General features: G+C 43.0%; 1 protein-coding gene across 1 annotated transcript in view; it reads right to left on the bottom strand.

Annotated features, from left to right (window-relative positions):
- The window catches only part of LOC107300582 (Bardet-Biedl syndrome 2 protein homolog), a gene marked incomplete at both ends in the record, with an annotated part of 13,294 nt that extends 3,725 nt beyond the window's left edge, over positions 1-9,569 (bottom strand). The window contains 9 exons of the mRNA XM_015829896.1: positions 1,294-1,438; positions 1,556-1,695; positions 2,661-2,796; positions 3,220-3,306; positions 4,853-4,957; positions 6,292-6,369; positions 7,820-7,882; positions 8,371-8,496; positions 9,342-9,569. Coding sequence (XP_015685382.1) covers positions 1,294-1,438; positions 1,556-1,695; positions 2,661-2,796; positions 3,220-3,306; positions 4,853-4,957; positions 6,292-6,369; positions 7,820-7,882; positions 8,371-8,496; positions 9,342-9,569 — 1,108 coding nt within the window. The remainder of the gene's footprint in view (positions 1-1,293; positions 1,439-1,555; positions 1,696-2,660; positions 2,797-3,219; positions 3,307-4,852; positions 4,958-6,291; positions 6,370-7,819; positions 7,883-8,370; positions 8,497-9,341) is intronic.
- Positions 9,570-11,110: the final 1,541 nt, after the last annotated feature.

The following is an 11,110-nucleotide window of genomic DNA, read 5'->3' as shown; positions in this document are numbered from 1 at the left end:
CCCCCCCCCCCGGACTTCCCAGAGCTAAACCCAGGAATAATTACAAAATAATTTTAATCTATCCAAAGCTATCCATTCATACAATAAGGTTAAAGAATACTAAGATATTTATTCGATTTAAAAAATGCTCTCCAGGACGGCAGACAGGGCAGAAAAGAAGTCAAGATCATTGCCGCTGCCATCACCAAAAGCAATCAATCAGACCTGTCACTTGTAGCCTCAAGTTTACTATGAACATACAACACAGAATCATAGGGCTGGAAGGGACCTTAGAGATCTTCTAGTCCCACCCCTCTGCTCAAGGAAGGAAACCTTATACCATCCAGGTCAAATGGTTGTTCAGTCTGTTCTTGAAAACCTCCAGTGATGGAACACTCACAACTCCTGAAGGCAAGCCGTTCCATTGATTAATCCTTCTCATTGTCAGGAAATTCCACCTTAGTTCTAAGCTGGATCTCTTCTTGATGAACTTACACCCATTACTTCTTGTCCTGCGCTCAGATGCTTTGGAGAATAAGTCAATCCCCTCTTCTCTGTGACAGACTCTCAAGTCCTGGAAGTCTGCTATCGTGTCCCCCCTAATCCTTCTCTTCAATAGGCTAGCTAGACATATCAGTTCCCCAAACCGTTCTTCTTCATGTAATTTAGCCTCCAAACCCTTTATTATCTTTTGTTGCTCTTCTCTCCACACTTTCCAGGGTCTCAGACCCCATGGATCTGCTCAGGTTAATCTCCTGCCTTTAGATGCTGTCCCTTAAGTTTTAAGCGTCGACTATTAACCAGTGGAACAGCTTGCTTTCAGAAATCACGGCTGCTCCATCACTGGAGGTTTTTTTTAAGAAGAGACTAGACAGACACTTATCTGAAATGGTGTAGGTTCTCCTGCTTGAGCAGGGGGCTGGACTAGAAGACCTCCAAGGTCCCTTCCAGTTCTATTCTATTCTATTCCATTCCATTCCATTCCATTCCGTAGTCTAGTTCAGTCCAGTGTCCATTCTATTCTATTCCATTCCATTCCTTTCCACTCCATATTCTATTCTATTCTGTTCCGTTCCATTACATTACATTTTCTAGTCTAATCTAGTCTAGTCTAGTCCATTCCATTCTTCATACATGACAAGCCCATAATAGGTGTACTCCTCTGCCCCAGTGGGATGCTCAGATTCTTAAGATCAGTGAAAGAGGCAAATGCCCAAGTCAGATCGAAGAAGCATCTTCCTCAGGTGCTCCCAGCTAAGAAATTATACATACTGAGCCTGTACCAACAAACTTTGGCTGCTAATCTTGATTTACCATTGGATGTGGATATGCAGAGTTCTACATGAGCGGATTCAGTTTCCGATCCCAGATTGACGGACAACGCAGTCTGGAGCTGTGTGTTTGCCGGGATCACACCCCTTTGGCCATCCATTTCATTTACCTGAGTGTTCAGTTCCACCTGCTTTAAAACAACAGGTAGGCCTTATTCAAAACGTTGGAGAAAGTATAGAAATACATAAAATCAGGTCCTAACGGTCAAGACCGAGTCTGGATTTTCCATCTTTACATAAATTACCTTTGAATTTTCTTCATAGTTTCGTAGCTCAAGGATCAGGTTTTGCTTCTTCTGACTAAGCCCTCGAATCAGATCTTGCTCCACGCTGGTGTCCATCAGTCTTCCTTTCACCTCCTGACCCCCTGGCAGGTATCCTCGCACTGTGTGAAAACAAAGTCAAGAAACGTACTCATCTTCCTCTTGAAGTTCTTGATGGAGAAAAGTTGTCATTGCGCAACAGTGGTTCATAAATCAGGGAGAATAAATGTACCGTATTTAGTCCGGCCTAAACACAGGATAATAAAGGTTTGTAGGATAAACCTGTCCAATCCAAACCAACAAAAGGAAAAGGTTGGCTTTATGAGATTAAAAGGGCATCTCTACAGTTTGACTTCCAGCTTCTTATTCATCCTGCTGAAACGCCACAAAAACTCTACTAACGTACAATAAACAATCGTGCGCACCAACACACACAGAGCAACAGAAAGATCCCAATTAAAAGACAAAATCCAAATCAGTTATAGGTAGTCCTCAACTTACAATCACTCGCTTAGTTCGAAGTTACAACAGCGCTGAAAGAGTGACTGGTGACCATTTTTCACACTTAACGATTGTTGGGGTCGCCCCATGATCACACGATCGAAATTCAGACGCTTGGCATCTGGCATGTATTTATGACAAGGGCAGTGAGTCACCTAACAACTGGAGCAAGCAAGGTCGTAAAATGGGGTAAAACTCACTTGGTAAATGTCTCTCTTAGCAACATAGATTTTGGCTCAATTGTGGTCATAAGTCAAGGACTACCTGTACCCTCAACTTGGTAAGGTGTCTTATTTGAAACGCTTGCCAACTTCAGCACGTTGGGAGGGACAATATTATCTGAATTTAGATCTGAGTGAAATCATTTCTCTCTCTCTCTCTCTCTCTCTCTCTCTCTCTCTCTCTCTCTCTCTCACACACACACACACACACACACACACACACACCCCACATGCTGCTCTTAGCCAGGGCTTGAAAGATCCGGATTGTTCTTGGGGCAGCAGGGCATTTCTGCTTTAGTATAGCCACTAGCATTGTTCCCACTCCTTGTAAATGAAATAAGCCTTGAAATTGCAAAGGAATTTACCTTCACCGTCAACTGAGCAGCAGATCAGCTGTGTACTCCCATCCATCCTGTAATCTCCCTGCACAATTCCCGCAATGGAAGAAGCAAAGTTGTCCTTGAAAATGACTTCTCCGGTTCGATCGCTGCGTGCGTCGATCTGCAACGCAGACATTCCCCAGACAGCATTAAAAGTGGGAAAGACCACAGATCAATTTAAAAAAATAAAAATAAAAAAATATACATTTTCTGTAAAACGTCTCAGTCAACCCGAGATGTTAGAAATCCAGAACAACCCCTGGTTCAACAGCCTAATCTTTCTTTTGCTTTCTGTACATTTAGTTCCGTTGCAGTTACTCCACGATCTGCAGCGCACGCACCCTGAAAAGGGGCAAAACAATTTTCAAGAAAACAGCTAAACTAAACATTGCCTCTTCATATCTGCTCTAATACGGTCCACTGTTCTGGTGGCAGCCACTGATATATTCTGCAACGCCGGTAGAATTCTAAACCAGGCCAGCCGTTTAATCTTTAGGAAAGAAGCAGGGACGAAGGTTAAATATACAATCTTCTTTATACTTACCTTCCCGCTGGACCAGCCAGTTATCAATTCGCAGACGCCGTCGGAATTAATGTCAAAGGCACTGATGCACATCGCCTGATTTTTAGACTGGGGAGACAAATGGGAAGCAAGCAGGTCACTTCTTGGTATCATCACCATTACTGGTCCCTTTCGCGCGAAGTGCCTAGGGCAGCCAGCTTCTTCCAATCAATCCTATCAGCAATACAGGGGTCCCCAACCCCTGGTCCGTGGACCGGCACCGGGCCACAGCCTGCCAGAAACTGGGCCGCAAACAAGCAAAGCCCCGAACCGGTCCCTGGTGCCCAAAAGATTGTGGTCTGCTGCGTTAATACTTCTTGGTATTAACCCTAACATTTTCACACATCTAGTGGAGAGATACTGATGCAGGAAACTAATCAAGGTAAGACACTGTCCTGACTCTGGATTCAGTCTTAACTCTAAGCAAGGGTTCCTCTCCTTGTAAGAGTAACTATCCTACACAGTTGCAACAGGAATCAAGGACTTTGAACACTAGGAAAAATATGAAAAGGTGGCTATTATTTTCCCTGAATAGATGAAGTTTTTGCCTCAAAGTGATATATACCACTGGAGTTCGATCTTCAACTTGTTTATAGCTACCGGTTACGTATCGGTCAAGAATGCGAAATTCTCAACAAACCAAGTTTAGAATAGCAATAGCACTTAAGACTTAGATACCGCTTCACAGTGCTTTACAGCCCTCTCTAAGCGGTTTACAGAGTCAGCATATTGCCCCCACCTACAGCAGGACTATGGCTAGGGTGATTGAGCCTGAAGGTGAGGTCAAACATGTATGGAGTCATTGCATTCCCACAAGAGACCCAGGTCCAGCACACACACACACCCATGAATTCCAATGACCCTTATCTAGCACCAATTTAGCTTTGACCATTAATTGACCAGATTCTTGGGTATAGGTAGCATTAATAAGCCTTTCTGTAGGAGATGACCAGGCTGAGCCTGAGGTCAAACGCATCATCAGACACAAGAGCTCTCAGTCCAGCCTTCCTTGAATTCCACTGACTCTTATGTACCACCAATTTGTTTTGACCGTTAGCAGTTCAGATTTTTTGTACAATACAACCTATGTATTCGTTTGAACTGCCTGGACTCCTGATTTCCTGCGCTTGACCCTTGCAGTGCCTTGAAATCAGCGTTCAAAAGTGGTCATTTGAACCTGACAGGTCGGCACAACAGACTTAAAACCAAGCCAGCTAAAGAGTGTGGGGCTACATCTGCATGACATGCAACACCTGATTAATGTTAACTTTGAATAAGATGTTGTGACAGATGAACTAAAACATCCTTTCTAGCTCGCACGTTCTAGGTCCCTGCGTTTGTTTCCATCACCCCATCAGAACTGGACAGTGTCCAAACTGAATGGAAGAGGAGGAAGAGGGAGAAGATCGTCCATATTGTGGCAAAAAGAAGATGGCAACTATAACCACAGGATGAAAGCCCTGGATGCACATCAAAAGGCATCAAAATTCCACGCCTAGTGGCTGCCATCTGGACCTTTTTGACTTCCTCTGCAGACTCCCAGCGAAGTCAAACGTACATTTTTCAGTGCTGGATATTCCAGCTGTTCTGACGTCTCCAATTTGATCATACTAACTTTAATTCTCCAGTAGCGCGCGGCCTGGTTGTAAATGCCCACCGTGCCATTAGCCAGCGCATAGCCGAAGCGAGCGGGGCTCATCGCGGTTAGGGCCGTGACGATCTAGAAAAGGAAGAAAGGAAGGTTTAACAGCTTGTTGTTAAACTAAATAATGAAGCCAACTATTTCTACGGAATAAAAACTGCCTTCAGCTAAATCAGAGCAATACTGGCAGTTACAGTATTCGGGCCCATTAAATTTAGAGTGGTTTGGCATGATCCCAGTCTCAGTGATATTCACCTTCCCAGTACCCACACCTGCACCGAAGATTTGGCTGGTGCTGTATCCAGCTGTGATGCGGAAGGCTCCGAGAGGTTTTGTTGTGATTTATTTTATTTAATATTTTATTCACTTGACCTCATTCGCAAAACTTTACAAGGGCTCCAGATGTCATGATTTACATCTGTTATGCACCAAGGTTTCCCCACCACCACCACCACCACACTGCCTTCTTCCCTGTTTGTTCTTACTGTCAAAACTCCATGGAAAGAGGGGGATAGGTGGATGGAGAAGTAAGAATATTCCCTAATCATTTCTGTTAGCACTAAAAGCCCTTAGTCGGGAAGCAGCCGAAGTTTTTCTTCCACATTTCAAATTGGCTTGAAGTTGCCATGCTAAAACCAGGGCAACGGAGAGCAGCTGAGAAGGGGCAGCCCAGAAGAGGGGTAATTTCTTCGGGGCAAAGGTAAGCGTAGCCCACAACCCCCAAAATATTAAACTCTGTTTATTCTCCAACTTCTGGTCGCCAAGATGTTTTCGGTTGCAGATGCTAAGAATGCTGTTTGGCAAGAGATGGCAGGAGGGGGGGGGGCAGGACCCTGGGATGCTGCAACCGTCATAAATATGAGTCAGTTGCCAATTTTGATCACATGACTATGGGGAAGCTGCAACCGTCGTGTGAAAAACGGTCATAAGTCTTTTTTTCCCCCCAGTGCCGTTGTAACTTGGAACCGTCACTAAACGAAGCGTTGTAAATTGAGGATTACCTGTATTCTCTTTTGAATGAGCCTTAACAGACTGGAAAAGGCAACATCGCTGCACTCCAATGTATAATAATAATAAAAAAATTACTGCTACCATTATTATCTCTTTCTCCTAAATCTACTTTCCCACGTCTTTCATTTGGTATTGAATGAAATTATTTGATTCAGGTCTGATTTCCATTAACCTGTCAAAAAGGAGCTCAGCTACCAGGGGGAAAAAAAAGAGAACAGCAAAGCAGGCCTAGAGGAAAACTTTTGAATATGCTGAGTGATAAAATGCCGTTTTCATCTATTTGAAGACTGCTGCACGGTCAAAAAGATTCCAAAATGTCAGAACTTCTCCAATCGTTCTGTCTAAACTGAATCCCCACACCAAACTGAATAACCACACAAAGGTAATTTCTCCCCCCTTACCTCAGTCTCAGACATTTCCGCCACAATCTCATCTTCTTTAAAAACCCTAATATCAAAGTCCTCAGATCCAACAATAAGCTAATTTTGGGGGGGGAGAGAGAGAGAAAGAAAGAGAGAGAGAGAAACCATCAAGCATTTAACAGACCACATTTTATTTTCATTAATTTGCTCTTCCAGCTGCCAAAACAGGAGAAACCTTAACGTGATCTGGCTTGTTGATTTCTAGACATCCTGATGATTTATGGTCGGGAATGATAGCAGCTGAAGCCAAAAAAAATACATTTGAGAGCACCAGCACGGGAAGGCTGCCTAACACGGAGCTTCAATACAACACACTAAAATATATTATAGAAAATGCTGCAGGTAAGGTCAAGTTATCTCCTGATTAGGTGAACGGTCCGGTTTATGATGTAGGCAGGGAGCCAGGAAAAACTGTCTTGGCTGCCCTCTCCTTCAAGATCTCCTGATCTAGGATCTATTGCTGAAATAGATCCTAGATCAAACTTCAGCTTCAACCACTAAGCTGCACATCCCAAGAGCAAATATAACTCAGGGCAGTGTTTCTCAACCCTGGCAATTTAAAGATCCGTGGACTTCAAATTCTCAGAATTCCCTAGCCAGCATGCTAGCTGGGGAATTCGCGGAGATCAAGTCCACGCGTCTTGTGGTTGAGAAACACCGACTTAGGGCACGCAAAATACGGATTAAAAAGGACCGACTCCCCTCGCCCAGGGGCACACGAGAGCAGTACTTCGTCCTTACACGCATGACCCTCCTTCCTTCCAGCAAATCGTCTTGCATTCCTGCTTTGGGAGGAGGCTGGGCTGGGAAAGCCCTTAGGACATGTCATCCCAAGTAGCCAGACACGGGACGTACATGAAAGGGAAAGCGGAGAATTGGCTCCGAGTCTGAAAAGAAAGGAGGGATTTAATGCACGTGCTGCAACCAACGAAGCTGTGTGCTTGGACTGAACTTACGAGACCTTGTGGGTTCTTTTCCTAATGACTAGCGACTTGGGTATTTTCTTCCATTGAAAACATAAAAGCATTAGTCGAGATATTTTTCAAAAACTCATCTGCTCCAAGATGGGTGCCCGTCTTCAACCCCAAACCGTTCCCTCAGTACGGTAATCCCTCAAATGTCTAAAATGCAACAAGTGCAATACGAACTATAAGTAGTCCTCAACTTACGGTGTGTTTAGTGACCGTTCAAAGTTCCGACGGCACTGAGAAAGGTAACTTATGACCATTTTGCAGAGTTATGTCTTGTTGCAACAGCCACAAAGTCACGTGATCAAAATTTAGACGCTTGGCTCTTGACTCCTATGACGATTGCCGTATCCTGGCATCACATGATCACTTTTTGCGACCTTCTGACAAAGGAAAGTCAATGGGGGAAGCCAGATTCACTTAACAAAGGTCTTACTTAGCAACAGAAATCTTGGGCTCAATTGTGGGCGTAAGTTGAGGACTACCTGTCGTACAATGGAAATGTAAGTTCATGCACTTACCGCTTGCCAAAAACCTACCTCTTTTTTCCCGTCACCGTCAAAGTCACAGAAGGCGAGAGCGCGAACATTGTCACCTGTGACCTGTAATTGTATTTTTAAAAAAGTATTTCTTAGTTTCAACNCATCATCAGTGCTAGTAAGGAGTGGGGTTTGCAGAGAGGAAGAGGAGGAGGAGGGGGGGAGGGGGAGGAGGAAGTAAAAGGACTGTGGGGCCCTTGGTGCTCTCCGAGCTTGGGGGTTTTCTTGCAGACGTTTCATTACCCAACTAGGTAACATCATCAGTGCTAGTAGGGAGTGAGGTTTGCTCTCACTTCATTTTCTAGTGTCTTTCACTGACAGTGTTGGTGGGAGAGGTTCTTTGGTTGAGCTCTCAATGCCACCCTCCCCTCCTCCTTGCTATCAAATCCCGTAAGCCTCGGCAAGTTACTTTAGCCTCAACGCTCCACGTGTAATCTTGAAAGGATCGGTGGGCTCCCTTTATAAAAACTGAAATAATAATAATAGCTTTTGTTATGAAGATAAATAAAGCTATAGGCACCCAAAGCACCCTATAATATAGGCACACTCACCGTCCAGAACAGATCTTTTCCTTCATAATTAAAGCCCTGCAGGGAACAGTTTCCGCCAATAATTGCTAAGGGGCAGGAAATGTCTCCCAACGTTCCTACGGCTATAGAGTTTGCTCCATCGGGAACCTAGGGGGAAACAGCAGAGAAATCAATGAATTCTTCACCTGCAAATAAAGATACCCAGAAAACATGTGAGATAAATTGGAGCATTCAGACGTTTCCCCTCACAATTTCTAGAGCAGAGCACTTCAGAGATTGGTTTTAAAAATAAACATAAGGTGGTGTAGTAAATACATTTGCTACACTGTGTTAGGTTTAGCCAAAATATAACGAGAGTGTATTGGCTACACTAGGAAAGTTGGACCTTCATTTCTACCCTCACCATCTTACAAAACTGGTAAAAAAGTTTGATAATTGCCTATTAGCAAGGCTGATGGTAAGGCATTTAATCAGGCCAAAATAAATGCTCAAAGGTATTTTGCCGTTGTCACATGGAGAGGAAATCAACAAGAAGAAAACTATCATTAATGCTTCTTTCATAGAGGGGGATAGAAAATTACAGTTGTCCCTTTGAAGAGACAATCCTGGATCAAATGCTTAATGACTCTTTGAGCAAGGCAAAGCCTAAATCACAAAACAGAAAAATGTCTTCCGGGGACTTACTCCACATTGATCTAAAGTTGTTGTTCACTAATCATGATGCTAAAAGCCAGCTGGTGTGTACTATTAAATTATGTATTGAAAAGACCAAAACAAATTCTAACTTCGCCGATTCCAACCAAAGTAATTTGGAATGCCTTTTGGGACGTAAAATATGCATCCTAAAAACTTGGGACCCGTATCATTTCACTTTGGATTTTGTCTATGAAGCCTCCACATTTTCTGCGAAGTTTATCAGAAAAATTTTCCTGAATACAAACGGTGTATTCGAACACCATTGACATGTAATCCTGGGAGGGGGATGAACTTACCCCAGCATAAAACAAATCAGCATTGTTGTGTACGTCGTATGCCAACAAACTGGTCCGTGTGCCCACTAGGAGGGAATCACAGCCAAGATCAGGGTTCAACATCCCTGCAGTCAAACAACTGACAGCTTCATTGATGTTCAGCAAAGAAATATCAGCATCCTGGTTACTTAGCGCTAAGCGGTTTGCATTCGTGTGCTGTCCACGTCCATGAGGATTGTGAATAAAAACCTGTTGATGTTAAACAAAGCATTAGCAGCAATACAAGTTGCTTTCATGGTGAGTTCCACAAGTCACATCAATTCCAAAATAATGTAGACTCCAATGTATTCCTACACATACCAGGTATCCCCAGCTGATAGTGTCTGGGTAGCAATCTGCTTATCCTTGAATGATAGAAGTCCTCTGGAGGAGGATAGTCAGAGGCCATAGGCTTCATCCACTGGGATGAAGGATTCGGTTGCAGGTCAAAGGAGAATTCAGTAGATAACTTCTTTTTGAGGAATGGTGTCCACCTCTATGGGCATCAGCTCCACAGCAGATACAGGACATAGAATACCAGAGTTGGAAGGGATCTTGGAGGTCTTCTAGTTCAACCCCCTGATCAAGCAGGAGACCCTACAACACATCATCTTAGACAAGTGGCTATTCAATCTTTTCTCGAAAACATCCAGAGATGGAACACCCACAACTTCTGGAGGCAAGCTGATCCACTGATTGATTGTTCTCATTGTCGTAGATGACATATATCATCATTTGTCAATATATATGATCAATATGCAGGTGATATGAGGACCAGGGTCTTCTGCCAGCAACAGGTCAAAATGGAAGGGGCAACCAATCAAAACTTTGCCCCTTTCAAACGTGTGTTGCGTGGAAAAGGGTCAGAAGGTGCCTTGCTCACTGACCCTCTCTCGTCACTGTTAACCATGCCCACAAACCTGTTTAATGGGCATAAAACAAAGCAGCAGCCTTGGCCAACATGGACACCTGCCAGATTTATGGATTTCATTTCCCAGAATTCTTCAAGCAGCAACGCTTGGGTGAAATTGACTGAAACTGGTTGAAATTGGAAAATGCTAAATACAACCCACATCTTCCATCCATTTTGTAGGGGTGGGGTGGGGTGGGAATGGAATGGAATAGAATAGAATAGAATAGAATAGAATAGAATAGAATAGAATAGAATAGAATAGAATAGAATAGAATAGAATAGAATAGAATAGAATATGGAATGGAATAGAATAGAATAGAATAGAATAGAATAGAATAGAATAGAATAGAATAGAATAGAAAATATGGAATGGAATGGAATGGAATGGAATAGAATAGAATAGAATAGAATAGAATAGAATAGAATAGAATAGAATAGAATAGAATAGAATAGAATTTTTTATTGGCCAATTGTGATTGGACATTCACAAGGAATTTGTCTCCGGTGCATAAGCTCTCAGTGTAATACAATCAACAACTGATAAACCATGATCTTCATCATAAAATACAACAATCATGAATCATAAGAAAAAACTCAGTCACGGGATACTAAATAAGCAAACAGCCCAAATCATAATAAGATACTAAATAAAGGCAATCAACATAGATCATGAGATACGAACAACAAAGTTACAGTCATAAGAAGCTAAGGAAGCAAGTAATAGGAAAGATGAAAAGATGAGAAGGATAATACCTAGGTAAACAGCCCTACTAGGTAGTTTCACATCCCAGGGCATAAACAGCGTTGTGGGAATTAGTTGTTTAGCAGTGATGGCATG

The sequence above is a fragment of the Protobothrops mucrosquamatus genome, unplaced genomic scaffold (assembly GCF_001527695.2).
Source record: "Protobothrops mucrosquamatus isolate PMUCROS unplaced genomic scaffold, P.Mucros_1.0 scaffold7526, whole genome shotgun sequence".
NCBI lineage: Eukaryota > Metazoa > Chordata > Lepidosauria > Squamata > Viperidae > Protobothrops > Protobothrops mucrosquamatus.
This window is presented reverse-complemented; position numbering and strand designations above follow the sequence as displayed.